The 24,163-nt window shown below is 47.1% G+C and overlaps 1 protein-coding gene across 1 annotated transcript in view; it reads right to left on the bottom strand.

Moving 5' to 3' along the window:
• Positions 1-24,162, bottom strand: part of Mcm3 (minichromosome maintenance 3) — a 41,631-nt gene extending 17,469 nt beyond the window's left edge. The window contains exons 1-15 of the mRNA XM_077703561.1: positions 24,004-24,162; positions 23,789-23,901; positions 23,372-23,494; positions 23,201-23,286; positions 22,046-22,176; positions 20,158-20,396; positions 19,525-19,630; positions 18,278-18,408; positions 17,839-17,993; positions 15,276-15,484; positions 8,082-8,171; positions 6,407-6,491; positions 5,602-5,731; positions 3,044-3,194; positions 2,395-2,621 (exon numbers count right to left, since the gene is read on the bottom strand). Coding sequence (XP_077559687.1) covers positions 2,395-2,621; positions 3,044-3,194; positions 5,602-5,731; positions 6,407-6,491; positions 8,082-8,171; positions 15,276-15,484; positions 17,839-17,993; positions 18,278-18,408; positions 19,525-19,630; positions 20,158-20,396; positions 22,046-22,176; positions 23,201-23,286; positions 23,372-23,494; positions 23,789-23,901; positions 24,004-24,075 — 2,048 coding nt within the window. The 5' untranslated portion in view covers positions 24,076-24,162. The remainder of the gene's footprint in view (positions 1-2,394; positions 2,622-3,043; positions 3,195-5,601; positions 5,732-6,406; positions 6,492-8,081; positions 8,172-15,275; positions 15,485-17,838; positions 17,994-18,277; positions 18,409-19,524; positions 19,631-20,157; positions 20,397-22,045; positions 22,177-23,200; positions 23,287-23,371; positions 23,495-23,788; positions 23,902-24,003) is intronic.
• Between the last annotated feature and the right edge of the window lies 1 nt (position 24,163).

Here is a 24,163-nt window from a genome sequence, read left to right as displayed (position 1 = left end):
CTCGGGCGACTCTGACAGCTCGGACGAGTGACTTCGGCGGGCATAGTGGGTGGCAGTGACGGACGGGCGTCAAAAATACCCTAAAAACCCGCGTATAGTTCAGACCCGCATATAGTCCGAGGTGTAATTCGGGGATAGCAAACGCGAGAAAAAACGTTTTCACATGAATGTAGTTCGAGAAAAACAGAAAAATGCATTTATTTACACACTTGATTATTCGTCGTCCTTGTCTGACACTCTCTCTTCCGAAGCTCCCTTGTCGGAAATGTCCTCCCACAACACACCTCTTCCTCCATGCCATCAAGCGCGTTTTAGATGGAGCACTTTTTGAAGGCATGACAAACGAGCGCCTCGAATGCAGGCCCACGCCTTGGCGATTCATGAGCAGAGCAGAGCTGGCGAGGCCCGTTTCAGCCGTCCGGCAGGGGTCACTTCTGGCTCTCCAGGCCTCATCCACTCCATATACAGGCGCCTGATGTGGTCCTTAAATGGCTTATTAAGACACACATAAAGTGGCTGCAGATGGGATGTAATCCCTCCCGGGATGACGACGAGCTGGAGTCGCGCAGCAGTCGCTTCACGGAGTCCACCAGATGACACCGAAACGCGTCGAGCACAAGCATCGATGGGAGCCCCAGCAGTGCTCCGGGCCGTTGACACCACACGGACTTGATCCAGTCCAGCACTAGCGATTCGTCCATCCACCCCTTGTCCTGGCAGCGGACGACAACATTTTTTGGGAACGTCTTCCTCTTCGGCAGCATCTTTCGTTTAAACACCACATAGGGTGGCAGCTTGCGACCGTCTGCCATGCAGGACAACATTACAGTTACCTGCGTTTTCTCGTTCCCAGTTGATCGCACAGTAACTTGCCTGGAGCCTTTTTGATGCACTGTTAGAGCCGAGGGCATATCGAGGTACACCGGCGTCTGGTCAGCGTTGCCTATCTGGCCCAGCTTAAAGGGGACTGCCTTTTGCAATGAAATCACATGCTTCTGAAAGGCCACAAGCAGCTCTTCGTAGCTTTTTGGCAGCTGCTGCGAGACCGACGTACGCCAACGTAGGGAGAACCTAGCGCTGTGCATGAAGCAAGACACCACCCAATGCTTGCTTGCCTTGCAGTCCGCCCGCTGAATGCCTTTGTCTCGAGTGATCTCCCTTGCCTTTGCTTGCAGCAGCTTGATGTTCACAGCGAGATGTGCAGCTCGGTGCTCCCGAACAAAGTCCGTCAGTTCTCGTTCCACGTCAAGAAACGATCCATTTTTTGGTCCCCGGAAACTTTTTCTGTGGCCGCTGCATGCAAAAAGGGCTTCCTTCTGCTTCCTCCACCTGCGAATGCTCCACTCGTTCACGCCGAACTGCCGCTCCGCAGCACAGTTGCTGATGGTTTCGGCAGCAGAAATAACTTTTCTTTTAAAGGCAGCCGAGTACTGCCTGCGTGGTCCTGACATGGCGTAAAATCACAGAAGTAAAATCGTGGCCGTCGTGATGTGCACCAAGTGATTGCAATGGCCACTGTTGCACGCCTGTACCTGTAGGTCTTTAGGACTAACGCCACCAGCGCCACCAACGCAGAAGCGTGCAGACACCTGATGATGATGATATCACTGCCCAATGCCAAAACCGAAACCAAAACTGAATTCGGGCCAAAAATATTTGGGATTCGCATATAGTATGGGGCTGAAATTTCGCATCCTAAAATTTAGAAAAATTTAGAAATTTCGCATCCTAAAATTAAGAACCCCGGGTTATCCGCGGGTTTTTACGGTAAATAGACATTGTGTGTGTGCTTCTGTGCCGAATTATTAGATGCGACTGCATCTCATTCACTCGCCTTGTCCCTCCATACGGCGTTGTTGTTGTCCGTCCACACCCCTCCCCCATTCTCCTTGCCGCGCGAGCTGCGCTCTCCGCCGCTCACCCCCTCTCCTCTCCGATAGCGAACACTCTCTCGCGAGGGGCATTGGAATGGATTCGATTGGCTTGGCTTTGGATTGGATTAAAGTGGATTGTGTTGCGTCATAGCCGCGGCAGGGGGTTCACGGCATGTTTTACGCGATGGGCGAATCAACCTAACGGAAACAACAACGGAACCCCCTATGCGTCGCATCTACACAGGGGTTCCCGCGAGGGGAGGTGGGAGAAATTTTTTTTTTTGCCATCTTTTCCCACCTCAAGGTAGGGGTCAACTTATATATATTCTGGTTTATGCAGTAATCATTTCACACAAACACAAATTTCATATCTACAATCAGAATGAAAAACTACATGTCCTCCAATTTTTGTCATCATAACTGTAAAAATAAACATTTTTGGATTACAATGGATTACATTTTGGATTACAATCGAGGCTTGCACCAACATCAACACCTCCGAGACAGTGAAGCCTCTAACCTGGCTCCCCCATCGTCGTCGTCGCCGCCCTCGTCCGAGGACTCTCCCTCGTCCTTCCTCCTGCGCTTGCGGGGCTTCTCGAGCACGCGCTTGAAGTAGGCAAACTGCACGAGCTGGATCGCCGCCTGTGCGTCCTCTGGCTCCACTGTGCGCGAAAAGCGAGCCTTGGCGTGTGCCGTCGACAGGCGGATCAGTGTCTCCAAGGTACGGGCCGTCACGGGTTGCGTCTGAAAGGAGCACCGGGAGAATTTTGCAGCGCGTTGCACATAGGTTCAAGAAATGGAGGCTAGGAGAGCGAAAGAAGCTAGTCTTAAAGAAAATAATGGCAGCTAGGCAGTATGGGGCAAGTCCAAAAGTTTCAATGCTGACAATGAAACTTCAGCAGCCAAGAACTCTTTTAGCCCTTTTTTAGCCCTCTTTTAGCCAATTTTAGCTCTCCTTTTTAAGTAGATGCGTAACGGTTCACACTACCTCGACATCAGGTTATTGCACATTCACATTCAAATATTTTTTTTAAGGTGATGTTTTTCAAAGCAAATGAGCAGAAGTGACAAAACATTGTTGGTCACTCAGAGAAAATTCGCTCTGTCTTGGATTTTAGATTAAGCAAAGTCGAGAAAGAGCAACAGTGAAGTGACATCTTACATACCCGTGCAACGTCTGTGTTCTCAGTGTCGAAAGAACGCAGCCTGGCGTACTCCTCGGCTATCTTGTCGCATGCAGCCTGTGTGAGCGTCGGCTTGATGCCCTTCGCAATGTGAATGTACTTCTTCATGAACTCCACGCTGATAGTCTTCTCACTGAGATCAATAAAGAAAGAAGGAAAGAAGAAGAAGTATTGCAGTGCAATTCTGTCACTGCTATTAGCATACTTACGAATGCTTCACGTGGAGCATACTCTAAACCAGTGGTTCTCAGCCATGACTGCCCCGGGGACCCCTTTTGGGCTTGTGATAGTGAAGGGGGACCCCACGATGGAGCGTATGTTGATCGGTGCCATAATGTCAAACAATTTGTACTTGAATCTATAAGTCTTCTAAACACCTATATGCTGCCTTTTGTGGGTCTGTTTTCTTTTTCTTTCATAGCTGGCGTGTTGTGAAAAATGCAGATGTTAAAATATGTGCCACGCGGAGAAGCTAAACGTACATGTAATGCGGCGGAGCCACCTTTTTGCATTGCAAGAAAGCAGCGCTAGTATTAAACCTAAGCAGCGCTAGTATTAAACCAAGAGTGTAAAACATGATTGTATTAGTCCTCTTTTGGTAAGATGACATGTCATCGCCCCGCTTCAAAGGGAAACCAATAGCAATCATCACCATCATCAGAAAATGCTGGCGAAATCGAGAGAAAAAGGGCGGGTGAAAAGTTTTGCGGGGAGCTTCGCGGACCCCTGGAATGCTAACGCGGACCCCCTGGGGTCCGCGGAACCCCATTTGAGAACCACTGCTCTAAACCAAAGCAGTGCACACTGTCAATAAAACAAACCTGATGCAATGTTTCGAAACTAAATAAAGTTCAATACCGCAGACTTGTGCAGGAAATGTTTGCTAGCTTTAGCTGCTTTGTGTAATAAAATTTAGGCTCCCTGTGACTGTTTATAACTAGTGTCTAGCATTAAAAAATGAAAGATCATGAGTGCAACATTGCAAAATCAAATCTTGAACATGGACAGAAGCAACCCAATTTTACAGCCTATATTTTCCTATGCATGAGACCAATAAAACTGAAAAACAAAATGTGATAACAATAAAAGCAATGTGCTAAGCAAGGCTTTGCAGAACCCTTGTATAGAGCAACCAAGCACCAAAAGAACAAAATACTAATAAAGGGGTATGAGCTATGCACACGAAACAGGCTGAATCACCAGAAGTTATGCAGTGTGGCAGGTTAAAAATGTTAAGTGCAACAGTGACTGCTAGGTGGAGAAGGCAATACTTGTGCACATTAAAAAATATATATTAATAAAGAGGTACCGTATTTATTCGAATATAGGTCGACCTTTTTTTTCCAAAAATGTGCTTAAAAATTGAGGGTCGACCTACAATCGTGACCGAAGAACCTCGACCTATAGTCGTGATCCAAAATGGCGAGCGCACCGAGCGATCCGTTTCTCCGTCGCGCCCGGCGCTCCTCAATTTGAGGCGGCAGCGCGGAGCATCTAGAACAAAGACAGGCAAGAAAATAAAGGAAAAAATAACAAAACAATCAGCGTAAGAAAACCACCCACAGTCACCGCCGGCTATCGCGCATTACCTGCGGCCGAATCGGACACGAGCGAGCTGACGTACTGGCTAGAGAGCCAGATTGGCTTGGCTTGGTGTCTTCGGAGCCGTAGCGCGAGGTGGGGGTAAAGGTGACTTTCGCCACCTAGCGTAGCCATCTCGTGAACGGAACGGCGTTGCCTGCTTCGCTCGCTGTCTCTACTATCTCCCGTTCTCCGTTTCATGCGCTTTCTCGTGTTTGCTTCGTTGTGATTTCCGCACACAACGTTTTTCTGCGCATTTCGCGATGTCACGTCGGACTTTAAGCGGCGGGTGATCCTGTTTGCTGAGAACTTGAACAACTGCGCCGCTCAGCGAGAGTTAGTCGTTAATGAAAAGCTGATCAGGGGATGGCGGAAACAGCGGGACGAACTTTTTGCTTGTAGGGGACTGCGTCGTGCGTTTCGTGGCTCTCGAGAAAAAACTCCGGCTGCACGTGGAAGAGGAGCGTGCGAAAGGACACCGAGTGTCCTGCGAAGATATTCAGACCAAAGCTCAACAGTTAGCGCTGCGAGGCGGACTTGGCCGTTCAGCCTTCAAAGCCAGTCGGGGGCGGGGGTGGGTAATGAACTGCGGCGCATGCGGCGCAAGTTCCGACGACGACGCAGTGTGTGGCTCCGACCAGTGAGGTGACCGCGTTGTAAATAAATGAGAGTTTTAAAATGTTTCCTCAAGTTTTTTGTTAAAAGTATGGGTCGACCTATAATCGAATATATTTTTTTTTTTCGGCGACTTCAATTTTTAGGGGGTCGACCTATATTCGTGCTCGACCTATTTTCGAATAAATACGGTACAATGCATAAAATGAACAGCTGTAAAACAGCAGCCGAGTCAGAGCAAAAAACCGTAGCGGAACAATTTTCAAACAAAACGGAAGCTGCTACTGGCAAAACAGATATCAAATACAATGATGTCACAGAAAGAAATGTGTTTGTCTACTCACGTCCTGCGCTTTGAACCGTGCAGCAAGGCATCATGCTTCTCGTAGATGGAGGTCTCCTTGTCGGCATCCTTATCGACCTCGTTTGGATCGTGCGTTGTCAGCAGATCCGCCGTGCTTCGAATGGGCAGTGCTGAATAAATTCAACATGAGAGAAAAAAAAATTAGCCATTCCACTTTGTCTTTGTGAAGATGAATGGCCAGCAAAGCTGTGTAAAAACTCTACAAACTGAAAAAGCATTCACTGCAATTCGGATGCATGAAGCTAGAATTTCGAAGTGAAGCCTGCTCTCATGAGCAGCATTATGTGTCATATCAGGAACGAGACACAGAATCTAGCATCACTAAATAAAGGCTTTTAGAGTATTGGCACTCTTTTCTCTCACTGTTATGTGCCGCCAGGATTTTCATTGATCGGTCGACACCAGGTGATATTTGTTTACAAATGGGCGCAGCCATTTTGTTTCTGGGCGCCTCTCCTCTCCCTTTCTGTCTGCTGCGCGGAAGCTAGAGCGGCCGGTCTCACTCTGCCCGTCACAACTGGCGGCGGTTTTGTCGGGAGAGATGGCAACACTGCAAGACAGAAACAGAAAGGCCCCCGGATGCTTCCGGGCGCACGAAGTGGCGGTACTCTTAAGCGTAGCTTATTTAGTGACGCCAACGGAATCTACTAGCTATTCTCCTCACTGCCCCGCCACTTTGCAGGGGAAATACTAACGCAGTTGCGTAGTAGTTCGCCAGAAAGCGCAGCCAACTTCACACCTTTACATCTCCCCTGCCCCAAGTGATAACAGTGCACATCACTCACGTTCACCATCCTGCTCTCCTGGGCTTCGATACTGGTGCATCCGCACAACGTGGTCGGCAACTTCACGATCACTCTCTGGATCCATCTAGTGCACCAAGAGACACGTCACACGGTTTACTTCACAGCTGTTCGTGAAGTAGGCGCACTTTACTGAATACAAGTACAGAATTAAAAAATACAACTATTGAAGAAAACAAAGTAAACACTTTTAAGTGTCGTAGAAGTAAGCAAACAGTGTTTAGCTGGGTGGGGCAAAAGGAACCCTGATACAAAATACAGTCTACGCTCGTTACAGTGGATCCGGCAGCAACAGACCTCCGGTTACAGCAGACCATTTCTGTTGGTTTGTCTGGTCCCCATGCATTTTAAATGGAGTCCACTCCGCTCATAACGGACCCCGCTAGAGCGGACTATCAACCACAACAGACTAAACTTAGGGCGAAAATTGTTTCAACTGAATGTTTACCGCCTTTTCTTTGTTTAATTTGGCAAGAAAACTGTGATGGCTGTCAACATTGTTGGCAGCCGGGTCGTTGCCGCAGCCAAGCCAAGCCAGTGCCAGTAGCTTTTTTTTTTTTCGTGACTAGCGGCATGAGCGGCAGGGTAGCTGATGTCACTGTCGGATAAATTAAGCGTAACTAATGCTTTTGAACATGGGAAAAAAACAGGCCAACATCGCCAGAAGTACAGGTCTGTCTAAGCAGACGGTCCGCTTGACCGTGAAGAACAAGTCCGCTGCCGATAAACGAGACTCCAGTGAAACTGAAAACAGCGCTATCGAATACGCGAAGTGGTGCTCTCGGAGTCAAGTTCGCCCTTGTCACAGTATTTTTTATGTAATAAAGAACTTGGGTTCAGTGAAGTTCGGTAAGAAATGCCTCATGTAGGGGGGTTGGTTCCCATCCATTGTGTGCAATCTGCCTGTGGCTGTGCGCAGTCCAACTGGTCTAACTTTTGATTTCACAGCTGTCAGTCATCAGATTATTTCGTATCAGCTGTTTCAATGACCAGACCAAAATCACAAAAAATGTGGAAGCTGCCTTGGGGGAACGTCATGCAGTTTATCCGATTTGTTTGACGAACGTTTTTGGGAAAACATGCCTCGTCACGAAGGGATTTAAAAAAGCCTAGCTAATTCTGGTGGCCACGATTGATTTCTATTAATAATTGCTCTTTGTTATATTCTTGATTTATTTTCTCAGCTTATCATGCGTCTTTATACACTTGAGCACCTGCGCTAGGCCTTTTCCAAGTGCCGGTGCTAAGCTTTGGAAATGGTGTTTAGGCGATTCTTTGCCCCCACACAGACACTGTGCAGAGGTGCTGCAGGCGTGTAGAAAGAACAAAGTGTCTGTGTCTGTACTATGTATATGCAATGCTGGTCAAAGTTCCCACTTCACACTCATACCCCCCCCCCCCCCCCCCCGGCTACAGCGGACATTTTATTCCGGATTAAGAGGGTCCGTTCTAACGGGAGTAGACTGTAGTGTAGACTGAATGTCAAACCTAACAATAAGAGGAAACTGTTGTTCCAGTGAGTAGTGCATGATGGTGGCTGCATTACGGGTACCGTCAACTGCCTATCGATACACTGGGCAAAGTGGAGGCAGATAATTCCACATGGTCAGCGACAAGATAGTCTAGAGTTCAAATGTGTCACCAAAGCTCAACTCACCTTGTCGAGGACAATGAACAACAGGTCGAAACGAGACAGGAGAGAATCCTGGAGGCCGATGTTCTCCATGGGTGACTTGTACTGGTCATACTGAAAGGCAAGAAACATAAACTTATAACGCATACTTTAAGGGGACGTGCTCCTCCAAACAACTTTTTTTTTAATAATGAAGTTAGGAGGCTGAAATTTTCACAGCTTATAGAGATTGGGCTCCTCTGGTCATATATGTAATCAGATTTTCAATAGCTGCTCTGGATAAAATGTTACGCAGCATGACTTTCAGAAAAATGGCTTTTTTGTGCACACTTTTTTTTATAGTAAAAATTTTTTCTGAAACTTTTAAAATAGCCTAGGTGGTTCCTTATGAACTGCAGAGTGCACAAATCTACCTGAAAAAGCCTCATCATCATTTTCCTCACCACGAAAAAAAAATTACTGGTAGTGTGCCTTTTTTTGTTCTGTATATTTTTGTTTTATGACCGTCAGAAATATCTAAGGACACAAATTGCATAATGAACAAGATTTGTGCACTCTACGTGTTATAATGAACATCTGTGCAAAATTTCATCCTGATACGACAACTTTAAGTGGGAAAATAAGTGTGCACAAACTCAGAAAACGGACAAAAACAACAAGCTGAGAAAAACGCAATTGAAAGTTTATTTCTTTGGCAGACTCAGAAATTCTTGCTCGAACAACATGAAATTTGGTGGGGATACAGTCTGAAATGTCCACATTGAGGTACTAAAACTAGAATGCTCCTGCTGCATAAGTTGCACCCTCACGGTTTTTGCTGGGGTAGTCCTTGGTATGGGATTGTTTCACCAGGCTGCGGCAATGGGGCTAGCCTTAGCAGTCAGATTTGCACACATCTGCCTGATCCTCCGCTGGTCACTTGCATTGCTTAGTCTGACCAGTTCTTCTGAAGGGAAGGTCTGACCAGTTCTTCTGAAGGGAAGATTCCCAGTTCTTGGAGAACTTGCTCAAAACTAGTGTGGCCTCTGTTGAACCACAACCCTGCGAGGGCAGTGGCAGTCTCCACTACAGTGAACTGCAGGTTGTACGATAGCGTCCTGTGCCAGATGCGCAGTGCTGCTTCCGTCTCCATGGCATGGGATGAGCAGTCAACATTTTTTTCACACACAAGAGGCACGAAAGGCTTGCCACATTTCCTCCTCTTGCTCATCAAGCTTTTGGTGGCGGCTACAAGTACAAGTAGTTTGACAGCACCTCAAAATCCAGGCAGAGACCAGTGTCAAGAGAAATGGCAGTGCCAACACTGTTGTGGCTCGTGTCTTTGCTTCTGCCAAGTACCATCAAAAATCACACTGAGGTCAGTCTGACCAGCTTGCAACGCAGTTACTTGCCTTGCTTCAGCAAGGTTGTCTGAGACGCCTTTTGTGGCCGCAACATGAACTTTCTTGGCAGTGTTGTAGAACGTCTTTCGATGCTGTGGTTTTGGTAGACCAAGAATGGCACAAAACCTGCACAGCTGATCGTGTCCGATGCCAACCACGCGTGCAGCGAGTACCGCTTTCACATTGACGGCGAAACTGCAGAGTTCCGGTTTGCGGCCTCCGCGACCGACGGCGGCAGCGCGCTGCGACGAGTAAACAGAAGAAATCACTCCCACAGCCACTCCCGCAGGGCACTTCTCGTTTTTGCACTTCAGTTCCAGTACCGATGCGAGGCCCTTCCGCTTGTTCGCAACCTCAACTACGACGAGTTCGCACTTCCCGCACGTCGCGCACACGGCGGCACTCAAGGTCAGTCAGAGTGCCGACTCCACAGATAACTGCAACGCTCCCGTGGCTGGCTGTCTCCTCACCTTGGAAGGCTGCCGACTTCTTCTCCGATGCGCTTATAAAGCCGATATCTTCGCTGATAAAATCAGCCCCGCCTGGTAGAGCCGCGCTTGCAACGCTTGAAGGCCCGGCGCCGTTAGGCCTCACGGTGCCGGTCGTGCCAGCATTGGCCGTGGTCGTCACAACGCTGCGCCGCTTGCGCTTTCCTTTGTACCGGCATGAAGTACGCTGCTTCCGGCGACAAAAGTCACGCTTCTCCTCACCGTTCACGATTAAAAACACACGATAAGGAAATAGAAAAGATAGCGCGAAGTAGCGAACGGAACGATGCGGGCGATGGCGGCTCACAAGCGGCAAGAGCCAATGGCAGTCCCGCTTTCGCGTCACATGATTTAAATGCCCAGTGGGAGCTCGCAAAACAAGCGGGAAGAAACATTTTTTTTATTTATTTTACGCGGAGATACGAAGCTGGCGAGCGGCTCAATCGAGAGAAGAAGGCTTGATCTACCTCTCTCAAGTGACCAAAATGGCAGCGAGCCACGCTGCCATGCGGAATAAATTCTCAAACCTGGCCGAAATTTGGCTTGATTGCGCGATTTCTTGGGTCACCGCGAGTCATTCAGACACATTTTTCACTAAGTTCTCGTTCGTATTTCGTTTTCATTTTTTTACCCATGAAAGAAGGATAGTCAAAGATGCTAATGCAAGGGAAAACAAAAAATCGGTATATTTCGAAAAAATCGCGTTTTTTCGACCCGCGTGTCCCCTTAAAAGACTAATCCTTCTCACATCAACCTCGCCCTTATGTTGCTTAAGTCAGAGTCGCTAGTTTCATTTGTTTTGCCTGTTCACTCCTGTAATAAACATGAACTTGTGCCCACACAAAATTATGAGAGTACTTAAGGGGGGACGAGGGTCTTAAAACTAACTTTTTTATTTATGGGTAGAAACTTATGAAAATTTGCACACGGATGTGCTTTTCTCTGTAGATTTCAAATATGCAATTATATTTGAGCTGGTGCTGTTAGTTCAAAAGTTATCATACAAAGTCTAAACCACAATTAGGTAATTTCTTACGCAGCTTTAATGAACTTTCGCATTGCATTTTGTCGCTTTTAATTACATGAATGGATAGCCAGAGAGTTCCCATACCCGATGACATTCTTCGTTTTTCTCTAAAGCCACGGCATCCTAAAAAAATATGTCAAGTACAAAAAATGGCAGTATTGGATATTTTGGCTCATCAAAATAACTGCAAGTCATTATTTATGCGTAGCCTAAACAGAAAAACTAAGAATGTCATCGGCTGCCTCAGGCTGTACTGAAAAAAATGGTACCAAGATTGACCTTATGAAGCAAAAAGAAGTTTCCAAAAAGCTGCGTAAGGCTGAGGGAAGTGACCAAAAATATGAAACTGAGAAAACTGCATTTGAAGTTTGGCCATGTGTTATGAGATGAACCGTCAGCAGTGTAGCTTCAAAATTTCCCAGTAACAAAGACATGTTCTTCCCATTTTCAAATCTGTCTTTGGATTCCAAAAATGCCAACTAGAACTGGAGATACAAAAGGCCAAGTAACGGACCCCATCAGGAATTTAGCAAAATTTATCGACTTCGAATCGGTTGGCATTTTGTTAGCGTTGTGAAATCGGCGGTTGTGTACCGCAGCCCATTCTTGGAGAGCGAGCGCTTGAACATTATCAGGGCTGCCTCTACCTCCATGCGTCCTGCACCACAGTCAATGTTTCGCTGACACTCATGGCCTGCCAGCCAATCTTCGTAGCCCTCATCTGAAGCTTTGGGTCCGATGGCGCAACCTAAGCAAAAGTTAGACAGGACTACATGACCAATCACCAAGCCGGTGTACACTTCAATGATGCAGCCCACTCCAATGTGTGACAACCATCCCCTTGTCATCCACGTGCCATCAAACATCACATCTACGTTGTTTGGCGGCTGACCAAGGTCCAAGTACAAGTCCTTGATGGCACGCACACTATCAGCTTCAGAGGCTGCTGCAGTGTCCTCGCAAACCTGAACCACTTTCCTCAAGTGCGCTTGGAATGAATGTCTTGTGGTGCAGGTCTCTGTGGGACAAGTTCATACCAGCACAAAAATCTGACAGAGCAGTCACCCCCTTCCCGATGCTTTGAATACTTTTCAAAGCCCTCATATTCACTTCAAAAAGAGTGATATTGCCAGATCCTTCGGTCGTTGGCGAGGAAAAACGTTCTACACGGTGTTCACAAACCGAGCACGTCACCTCGAGCTTCACGGTGAGGCCGTACTGCCGGTCAGGCTTCCTCAAATCCGGCGCCGCCAGCCCGCACTTGCCGCACCTGACGTGCGCAAAAAGGTCCTTCAGCATTGCAAAATCCACTAAGACAAAATCTGTGCCGGATTCTTCCTCTGAGTGCGCCAAATCCACTTCAAGGAGGTCGAATTTCCGCTGCGTTGCTGACTTGGTCTCCATTCCGCGCTTGACCTCGTCCGCTTGTTCCGTACGCGCGGCGATCTCCTCCGCCGTGTAATACCTCGTGTCAAGCCGGCAGGACGTGCTTGGACCAGGTATGGATTCCGGAGGTGGTTGGTCAGGCGATGGGGCAGGCGAGGCAATACGAGGCGGCGAACGATTCTCATCCGGCGGAGTCGAGCGGCCCGAAATCGCACCACGCGACCTTGGGATAGGCGGACGACGCTTTCGCTTCCCGTGTGCATGACGGGTCGTCTTCTTCAAACGTACGTGTCCTGGCATCATTCACGAAAGTACGCGATGGAAGAATTAGAGGAAACTGTAAAAAAAAACTGCTCTAAGCGAGCGCTGCGCCAGAAGAGCGGACTCCGTCAGACGAGCGTAGCAGACGCCATGATGGCGACCGCCATGACGGCAGTCGCGCCGACCAATGGGAGGGGTCGTACGGCGAACTCAAACCGCGCGCGCCCGCTCTAGCCAATCGGCGCCCGAGAAGGTGCCTTCGGAAAACTGGCAAGGGCGGTCGTTCTACTCAAGCGACGCCATTTTGAGATATCGCAAAATGCGCACAAAGAAACAAGCTTCAAAACAAGACCAAGATGGCGGCGATCGGTCGGCTGCTTCGCCCGCGGGGCGCGCGGGAATTTGAAGCAACTTTTGCCCAATTCGGGGCATTTCGTGGCCCTCGAGGCGTTTCAAAACATGATTTTAGAGTATTTCCCGATGGAATTTCGCGTTGATATTTTGAAGGCAGGTGCTTGAAGGTACAATAATTCCAAAAATTGGATTTTCTCAAAATCGATATTTTGGCCATTTTTTACCATTCTAAGACCCGCGTCCCCCCTTAAGAACGGCAGGCAACATAGGACCACTTAATGCATGATTTCTCAACTTGCCCCATCAATGGTATTAACAAACGTCAGCTGTCACAATGGGAACACTGCATTCGTGATGCAAGACATACCCATGCACTGAGTTGACGTCCCGTATGGGCACATTCCAATGTATACGCACACAGGCATACTCACCCCACAGAGACTATTCGTCAAGGCTAGGTAAAAACAAGTACAGTCAAATCCCACAACGAAATTGAAGGGACGTGCGAAAATTTACATTGAAATGGAATTCTGTTGTGGCAAAATCTACCCCAACACACCACGAACGGAAAATAAAATACACCCCCCCCCCCCCCTATATTGCCTGCATAATGTGGTCTTTAGAAAAAGGAGTGACATGCAATTACATCATACTTATTGAGATAACAAATGTCAAAGTGGTTATCAAACTGTTATAGAGCATGTTAACAAGAGGGGGGGGGGGGGGGGGAAATGCAGCTGCAAAACATATTGCTGTACCACAAGGCTTATCTCCCGAGCTGATTACTTGTAGATAGCTGCTAGGTTGTCGGAAGCCCCCTTCTCGCTTGTGGCAGGAGTAGCGCCCGTTATTTTATTCTCTGACTGGGCACAGGGGCATATGGCTTCGAAGGCAAGCGTGCGCTTGCGTTTAATCGCAAGCGGGCTCATGGTAAAGATAGGATGCCACGGGTTCAGGACTAAACAGGAAAACATTATTTTTGCTTGTGACCTTGAAGAATGGTAGACGAAAAATTGCAATGACAGCTCCTCACAACGCATACATCACGACGCAGCCACATCAATGCACATTCGTCGCAGTCGTGTGATTTGAATTGGATACGGATTGGCTGAAGCTTCGGCTTGGCAAACTGGGCTGGCGCGTCGTGTCAAGATAGCCAGCTGCATCGCCATCACCACCAAACAACGGCGTCCATCTACGAGCTTACGTTTGGACAGGTGTATATGTTGTGATGGTGTGGGCGCATGTTTTTGGTGAAACTAAGTGGTGTGGATGTATAAAATGTTACAGACGGCAGGCGTTAGGCGCATCTCATGGTAAAATAAATAAGCAAGCCCAGTTCCACTGAGCAAAAATTTCGTTGAAGCGAAAGCAAACCTGACAAGTGGTTCCTTATGACAAGGTTCCTTGCTGCATTGACTAGAATCTATGGCTAGCTGACCGGGAATCGGAAATAAATTGTTGAAGCGGAAATTTAGTTGAAGCGGGGTTCGTTGTAGTGGGGTTCGACTGTAATGTCAATTTAGGACAACCAGCCAACAATTCCTACCCATAACAACTTCCCCCAAAGCTTAAATTCGAATTCTCCAATGCTGTAGCTTTCCCCTTAAATTTTTCATTCTCTTTCACTAGTAGCTGAAAGACAACTACAGTCGAACCTCTTTATAGCGAAGTAGTATCGGGACAGCAAATTAATTCGTTATATCCGATATTCCTTGCAACAGTAGAGGTAAAAATCAGCTGTAACAAATTGACAATCTGGCTTGCGCAAAAATACTCGATACAAAAATGTGTGTGTTAGGCTTCCAACCCACTGTAAACATGGCAACCCTGACCTTTCTACCTGTTGCATTTCAAGCTGAATAAGCCGGAGCATGAGCACGTGAAATTACAACAAAACAAGGGTCACTTGACAAAACAGGCCCGCGTCTTTGTTTATTTGATGAAAGCTGTGATCTTCATCTGGTGCCTACTCATAGCACTGAGAAGGATGGAGTTTTTCACAGTGTCCACGAACAAAAGGGCCTTTATACTTCTGCAGTTTCGGATGCCGGAGGGTTTCTCCAAGTAGCTTCTCAGCCTCCTGGTCAAACATTTCTTCGTTATATCTGACATCACTGCGCAGCTCACGATTTTAGTTCAGTTATAAAAGAATAAGTGCCACAGAAATAAAGCGTGACCAACTAAAGATCGTATTTAGTTCGCTATAGACAATAATTCGCTATATCTGTGTTCGTTATAACGAGGTTCAACTGTATGTGCGCTGACATGTGGGAAACGGGGTAATGACAGAGGTGCCTCTTTGTGGAGCAGGGCTTACCCGGCCATAGACGGGGTTGGCAGCGGCCAGAACGCTGCAGCGGGCGTTGAGACGCGCATGGATGCCCGCCTTGGAGATGGTGACCCGACCCTGCTCCATGACCTCGTGGATGGCCGTGCGGTCCATGTCCGACATCTTGTCAAACTCGTCGATGCACACGACCCCTCGGTCAGCCAGTACCATGGCACCGGCCTCCAGACGCCTGTCTCCTGCCAGGGGGATAAAACGGGCTGAACTGGGCAGCTCGGCCTTTTTGGTTACCGTATTTATTCGAATATAGGTCGACCTTTTTTTCCCGAAAATGTGCTTAAAAATTGAGGGTCGACCTATAATCGTGACCGAAGAACCTCGACCTATAGTCGTGATCAAAAATGGCGAGCGCACCGAGCGATTCGTTTCTCCGTCGCGCCCGGCGCTCCTCAATTTGAGGCGGCAGCGCGGAGCATCTAGAACAAAGACAGGCAAGAAAATAAAGGAAAAAATAACAAAGCAATCAGCGTAAGAAAACCACCCACAGTCACTGCCGGCTATCGCGCATTACCTGCGGCCGAACCGGACACGAGCGAGCTGACGTACTGGCTAGAGAGCCAGATTGGCTTGGCTTGGTGTCTTCGGAGCCACGGTAGCGGCTAGCGCGAGGTGGGGGTAAAGGTGACTTTCGCCACCTAGCGTAGCCACCTCGTGAACGGAACGGCGTTGCCTGCTTCGCTCGCTGTCTCTACTATCTCCCGTTCTCCGTTTCATGCGCTTTCTTTGTGTTTGCTTCGTTGTGATTTCCGCACATAAATGGCACATAACGTTTTTCTCGTGCGCATTTCGCGATGTCACGTCGGACTTTAAGCGGCGGGTGATCCTGTTTGCTGAGAACTTGAACAACTGCGCCGCTCAGCGAGAGTAATGAAAAGCTGATCAGGGGATGGCGGAAACAGCGGGACGAACTTTTTGCTTGTAGGGGGACTGCGTGACTGCGTCGTGCGTTTCGTGGCCCTACAATTGGGAGGCATGATGCTCTCGAGAAAAAACTCCTGCTGCACGTGGAAGAGGAGCGTGCGATATTCAGACCAAAGCTCAACAGTTAGCGCTGCGAGGCAGGATTGGCCGTTCAGCCTTCAAAGCCAGTCGGGGGCGGGGGTGGGTAATGAACTGCGGCGCATGCGGCGCAAGTTCCGACGACGACGCAGTGTGTGGCTCCAACCAGTGAGGTGACCGCGTTGTAAATAAATGGGAGTTTTAAAAAGTTTCCTCAAGTTTTTTCTTAAAAGTATGGGTCGACCTATAATCGAATATATTATTTTTTTTTTCGGCGACTTCAATTTTTAGGGGGTCGACCTATATTCGTGCTCGACCTATTTTCGAATAAATACGGTAACTACGAAGTAGTGGCACATAATGAAAAGGGGTGGTGATAAAAACAGCTAACGTGACTAGCTGCACTGGATGAAGCTACTGAATGCTCAAAAGTAGAGGAATAGGTGACCCTGAAAAAGCCAGAATTGAACCAAGCTGACCACCAGCCACATGTGCTGGAGCTACATCTGGACTAGAGGTGGTGGGGGGGCTCTAGGATTCGGGCCACCTAAGGTCATGTTTTCACGTGTGCCGAAATATCGCACACAAAGGCAAAAAAGCAATTGCAAACTCTGTGAGCAATTTCATGCACAAACTCTGTAAAGTACAAACCTTGATCGAGAAACTATGAGCATCACTGTTGAGAGCAAAGAGATTTTGACATGATGTAACGTTCAGATAGGTGCATTCGTTTCCCTTTAGCAGCCGCACTGCTGCAGCAAGGCCACGTCCAGGACTTTTACACAGAATTCCCTTGCAGCATACGATTGAATGATTGATTGTAGGGTTTAACACACCGGCGCAACGCAGTCAATGAGGCGCGCTGTAGTGGAGGGCTATGGATTAATTTTGACCACCTGGGTATCTTTAACATCTGCCGAAATCTTGTACACACACACGTTTTTGCTTTTCGCCTCCATCAGAAATGTGGCCGCCGCGGTCGGGAATCGAACCCTCATCCTCGTGCTCAGTTGTAGCATACGAGGTTTTTCCACAAGAACCGATCAAATACACCCAGAATATCTTTCAGATGTTTGCTACACCTGTCAGCGGGAAAAGCAGGATAAAAAAAAAGAACCTGCTGCTGTGATTGTACAGTACAAATGCCACATCACACTGTTACGATTTGCACAGCGCAATGCCAATGACATGTGAAAGTAGGCTTCAAGGTACATCAAGAGCCAGGGAAAAGAAAGGTACAGATTGTGATGAGTGTTTTTTATGACAGAATGGGATGCATGCTAGGCTAGCAAAAAATTTGTTCATAAGTTTATATTGTTCATATTTATGTCACAACGTCTTTCCCCTTCCACTTTCTTGCACTCGCTATACCCTTCATGGTGTCATAATGGCCAAGGCCAGAGAACATACAACACTACTCCTATATTTTCTTGCTGCACAGCCCTCTCACGATTCTCACTTGCCAAGCTGCTTGGTACACATGCTGTTGAGGAAGAGCCTTTTGTTGTGGTCGTCACATTTTGGGACTGCTTACCCGTTTCCAAATCAGTGGTGACGGCAGCTGTGAGACCGACGCCAGACGAGCCACGCCCCGTTGTGGCGACAGCCCTTGGCGCTGTGTTGAGCACGTAACGGAGAAGTTGGGATTTCGCGACAGAGGGGTCGCCAATAAGCAGGCAGTTGATGTCTCTGTAAGAAACAGCAGACAACACACCTGTTATTAAGAGCTCATCATGCACAGAAGAAGTACACGCAAATGTCTGTGCCAACTAGTGCTATCGCGCAGTCAAAGTGACACCTTTCTGGCAAGCTGAAGGTTACGCAGATGAGTAGAAAACACCAAAAAGGAACGTCAAAAGGAATGAAGGAACAGTTTCAGTTCAGTATTCCCTTCCAAACTCTTACAGACTTCCTTTCCATTGGGATAGTATGCAATTCACACTAAATTCAAGAGCAAGAACCTCCTTACGTACCCTCTCAGCCTGGTTCCATTGGGAAGCACCTTTTCAACACCACCCAGGAGGAGGCAGAGAAGGGCCTTCTTGATGTACTCATGTCCATGGATAGACGGAGCCAGGGAGCGAGCCAAGATCTCGAAGACATCCTGGTAGAAAAGACGCATTTCAGTACATGGACTCAGCAGGCATGCTGCAAAAAGAAGGCCAGAGTAGCCCTCTCAACAAAACCCACAAACATAGTGTCAAGGCTGTATGAAGGAGATTGATCTATCCTCCCCACTTGCTGGAACATTCATGAACATTGTGCACAATGCACAGCAATAATAATGCTTGTTATTTGTGCTACGCTATCAATTCCTAAGTTTACACCAGGAAAATGTGATTCTTGCTACACTCGGTGACAACTTAAGAACGGCACCAAAAGTTGTCGCTGTGCCTTATCACCATAGCCGGATGTTTCTCCGCGCGGCGCAAGTAGGGCATTACTGGGAATATTTTGAACATGGTGTGAGCCGTTCCTGTGATTTTTTGGACTTAATATGCTTATAAACAACTCCAGTGATGACAAACAAACTGCGTGAGACAAGGTAGACGATATCACACATTCATAGTAAACCCCTTTCAAAACGCGTGCGCACTGACGTCACGGGTCCGGCGCTTTGGCGGAGTGACACACTACATGAGGTAGTGCCATTCTTGAGTTGTAACTGAGTATAGTCACCTACTCAGCTCAGTATGCCAGCCTGGGCTTAAATGGTTGTGCTACAATTGGTAATAACGGTAGCATTCATCAGAACAGTTACAAAGGGAAGATTTTGTTGTGCAGAAAGTTCACAATACATCGCCATAATTTCACAGGTCAAAGATGGCTTTAATGCATTGTATGCAGGAACACACACAACTACTTTTCGCATGTCTCAATCATGCTTTTAAAAACTGAGCACCTCATAGGAAGGTCACCAGAAAGTAGCAGAGAAACATGGATCAAACTAAAGCGGTCGCTACATGGATGGTCGTTTGCACTAGTAATAGCACAATGTCAAAATACTTGGGGTTTTAGGAGACATCTTTCTCGATGGCATGCTGCAGTTAAATGAAAAGTGTTTCTCCATTGTTAGCTTGCATTAACAGAAACATTTCAGATACTTTCTGCTTCTGTACCTGCAACAGCGAAAGTTTTCCGCAAAGCCATCGCTTTCGGTTTGAGCCACTGGGCGGTCTGCACAGACAAGGCATTTGCTGTTGAAATGCGCATCCCTTACCCCCTTCTGCTTGCTGATGGCCTTGCACTTGTTGACGTCCTCCACAGAAATGTTGGGAGCCACTTCCTTGCTCAGCAGGCGAATGTTGTTTGCGATCAGGACAGATCTGCAAACCCGAGCACATAGACGAGATGACACAGAGGAAAACCACACAAGCACTACGCTGCCCGTTCCTGCTTGAGTGGGCCCCCTCAATTTCCCAGTCTGGGATAGACTGCAAAGTTTGATGGCACATTTGAACTGCGTGGCCTCATAGAAATAAATTCGAAAAAGAGTGCAGGTTGTGTCTCAGGCAATCTAAGAATGATGTGGGAAGGACAATCCACAAAGCCCAATCCAGTACCGAACCCAGAGGAAAGCTAAAAGCCAGCAACACGTAGCCTTAACGAGTTGTCAGAGCTGGAACATAGGTGGAACTAAAATCACTAAGATAGAAATAGTTTATTTTCTCTCCCTCACTCTATCAACGGCCTTTAGTTGTTTCAGACACTCCAATGGAAAGAACTTTCACATTCAGAGCACAAAGTACCATGTATTGGCTCCCCGCAACTGGACCCGCCTGACCAACCAGTGGGAGCTCGAAATCTGAGGTGCAAGAGAGGTGGAAAAAGAGACGCAAAAAGTATATCTCACCGGAACGTGCCAGATGTGAAGCCCCCGTGCTTTCCCGGGAGGCAGCGGTAGGTGCCGACGACCTGGACCCTGTCTCCAGGCTTGCACTGGTCAACCAGATCTCCGTCCACGACGGCATCCACAAAGCGGGGCAGCTGCCCGGCGGGCGCCTTCTCGGGCATCTCCTGGACCGTCAGCGTCTGGTGGTCCTTGTACAGGGACAGCCCAAACTCCGTCTCCAGGAGGTTGCCATCCTCGTCCTGCGTATTTTTTTTTTTTCAGTCAAAGAATTATATAAAGAAAAATTGAAGGCTGGTGGAAGCCATGGCTATCACAATGCCCACTACTGAACCACATAGCCACATAAGATTGCAGCCTCACTACAGCATTGCCGCTGAATGATCTTGCCACTTGCAGTTGGTGATTTTTTGGCTGAAGACTTGGGCAATGCTACCAGGATGCAGCGTAATTTGCGGATGAAAGTTAAAAGAGAAGCAGCATTGCTTAGCGACCACTCACTATATATGTGTACAGTAAGACCTCATTACAAGAGACACTTGGCTATAAGAAATGTTTAAAATGCTTTGGTTGGTCTTCCTGTTTGCCATGTGAGCGACATCGCATACAAGAGACCTTGGTTACAAAAGCCATGTTCCCTGGGTTCCTTCAGTCTCTTGTAACGGTGTTTTATACTGCACATGTGTATGTACACACACACACACACTTACATGGCTTCTCCTAAGTGAATGCTAATCATTCCCTTTCATCAGTGATCTCTTAGATGCTAAGTGCAGAAATGATCTTTTTATGAAATAACAAAAAGCATGGGAATATAAACAAATCAATCATCAGCAATCTAGTTTACTGCATTGGTTTCGTCTTTAGGGAAACCAACCAAAGTCATAACAAAGCGAAAGGCAGAAATATGAAGTGTTGCTCAGAACAAGTTAATCTATACTGTATTGCCCAACTTTCTCTTCAAATTAAGATAAAACAGGCTTGTCGTTCACAAAAAATGACATTCAGTGTTTAAGGCCTTAAAATGGGATCGAATGGGACCGAATCAAAATGGGACCGAATGACATTAATGGGGCAGGCCGTGCTACACGCGAAAATGCAAAGGCATCAAAGGTGTTACACATGACGGTGATCATGACCAAAAAGAGAAATTCACTCATACTTTAGAAGTCTTTCACGTAGAGAAAAACGTCTTGGAGGGGTTAAAAATGTCTCTTGTGGAAGAAAAAGTTATGAGAAATGGTGTTTTCTTAAAAATATTGCGAGCCGTTTCTATAAGTGGCTTCAGCAGCTGCCGTCACCTGCCAGCAGTAGCCAAATCCGAAAAATTTAACGCGACGAGCAACATGATGTTCTGCCTTTTGCCGCTGTTTTAGTGAACTTCGTATACTTCAGTACTTCGCCAACCAAGAGTGCATAAAAAATCGTTTTATTTCGAAGTTAAGCTACGTTTCCGCGTCAACACTATGGTGCTGAGAGTTTCATCGGTTTCAGTAGGTGCTCATCGCGTTCGAGAGTAGGCAGATTTAAGGCGTTCGTGAAGACGAATGAGTTGTGTGGAACGCTTTAAACCAAAAATGACATTAGAGCGAATGGCATTAGATTTTTGCATGTAGCAGCAAATTAATGGCATGAGAACTTACGGCATTCAGCTATTAATGTCATTTTTTGTGTATGCGTGGCACGGGTATTACATGTTACCAAAACAGCTACTTACTTTCTTTTACATGTAATGACATACGAAGCAGGCCATAATGACTTGCCTATTGATGGAAATGTGGTTTTTAAATGTCGTGGCAACAGTTTCACTAAAACCGCAGAGCTACACATGAAGGTTTCTCGGCAGTTGCCAAACAAGACTGTGACCAAAATAGAGCGTGTGGGAGCGTGCCTTTGTAGGATATACTGCCGAGGATGGGAAGGCATCGTAGGATGTCAGATCTGTGAAGCGGCGCTCCAGTGTCTTCTGCGTGGCCGGACAGTAGTGGATGCTGTGCATAATTTTTGGACGGACGAGTGAGCCTACAAGAACACAAAATGGGACAATTGAGATCCACGCACTGAACAAAAAATTATTGAGTAAGCTTTCTCTGAATCCTAGCCTTAGTAGGCAGAGACGTACTAAAGGGTTACTAAAGCAAACTTCTTTTTCAAATTTTAGCCCAGACTTAAAAAGCGCACATTTACACCTGCCTGTCTGGTTTCTTAACCCCCTCCACTTTCTTTGCTGCCATAGATTTACCCACTTCCTATACAGTGTAGCCAAAACTAGTTTTTTCCTGACACTGTCTCCTTGGCTCTGCCAGTGCAACAGATGCAGAAGCAGACGAAAGGTACCCCACTTGTTCTGAAAGGTCAAAGGTCACTGACACAGCTGGTTCAGGATATATAGGCCCACTGAAGAGTGAAAAATTGGTCTGCAACAACTATACGCTACATATTTTCACAGCTCAAATGGTTATAGCTCTAGCAGCTCCTGCTAACGGGATTTTCTGTGAACCACTTCCACTTTGGGAAGGACAATGTAGGGCATGCTTTGTGTGGTAGTTGTGGTAGTTCGAGAAGCCTAGGCAATACATATTGTTTTTAATTTTTATTTAAGAAATACTGCAGACTGCTTTTCACTGTCCTAGCAGAAGAGAGTTACATGTATCTAACACAGATGTCAAACCTTTAAAATGTTGTAGCATGCACTCAGTCAGAAGGCAGTGAGTTCCACTCGTCCACGGTTCATACAAAAAAAAAAATACTTAAATGTGTTATTTTTAGGGGCATATGGTCTAACATTTTTTGAATGATTTAACCTTGCTGATTGCAGGGGAAGTGGCAGAATATACAAATCTTTGTTTAAACTAGATTCGTTATGATAGTTTATAAAAAAAGTTTAACCTTTGCTGGAGCTTTTAAAAAAAATGCTTTGAAAGCACGTCTCTGTGTATGTGCTTCACGGCAATATGCATTTTCATTAACTACAAAGGATGAAAAAAATAGTTCAGTAACCATGGCCGATTAACTTTAGCCCCGCAAGTCGCTCGAACATACTCACATTTGGTCACGATTCCTTCCACGCAGACTACGCCACCGAGATAGGTAGACTTCAGTGTTCGAGGGGTGACGTGCTTGGATCCAAAGCTGCAGAGGAGTTTCCAAGCTCAGTTAAGCGCTGTTACGGAGACAAATACTGTAATAACGTGGCTGAGAAAGCAGAATGGCTTACCTTCCCTCCAGACCGATATAGTACTCGTCTCGCTCTTTCGCGAGCAATGGATCGGAGGATATGACCATCTCCTTGAGTGCTCGCTGAAAAGCGATCATCTCCTCGCTTGAGTAATTGAGCAATCTGAAAAGAAAAATAACAACATCGAATGAAACTCGCCGTGTACGATTTTAGGCCGGCTTCAAAGCACTGGCGCTGAATATCGTATTGCACAATCCCGATAAAATTCTGAAACAGCGCACATATAAACAGGGAAAAAATGCAAAAGCAACGACTGGCCTCACTATCGCGGACATGTGCAAGCTAGCTAAAATGTGTGGATGGGACGACATCGCATATGGCGCGCAGGAAGCGCCGGTGCGGGTGTTCCCGCGCAAATCTCCGTGCGGACTTTAAACATTAAAAGGATGCCCCTACCCCTTGGCTCTCGCGGCATTTTTCTTGCGAAGATCGTTAATGTTGACGATGATCCTGTGCTCCTTTTTCGCGAGAAGTTCTTTGACCTTCTGGCTGTAGAACCCCTGATCCTCCTGCAACGAGACAATGCCGGGAGAGATCGCGGACAATGAGGCTGCCGCCGCATCTTGGAGCGACGGGTCAAAGCGCGAAGAATAGGGACGTTTTTCACTCACATCATCGTCCAGGAACTCCAGATACTCCCTCTGATACTCCCGAATCCGCTGCTCAGAATCAGTATCAGCCATCTCGTCTCGAACAGTAATAGTGTACCAGAAGACAGGTGTGGACTCCCGACCGCACCGGAAAAGTTTTGGCGCCAAACTAGGGGCACGT

The sequence above is a fragment of the Haemaphysalis longicornis genome, unplaced genomic scaffold (assembly GCF_048455015.1).
Source record: "Haemaphysalis longicornis isolate Haplotype H1 unplaced genomic scaffold, Haemaphysalis longicornis Haplotype H1 scaffold_3, whole genome shotgun sequence".
Taxonomy (NCBI): Eukaryota; Metazoa; Arthropoda; class Arachnida; order Ixodida; family Ixodidae; genus Haemaphysalis; species Haemaphysalis longicornis.
The sequence above is the reverse complement of the archived record's forward strand: the minus strand, read 5'-3'. Positions and strand labels throughout refer to the sequence as shown.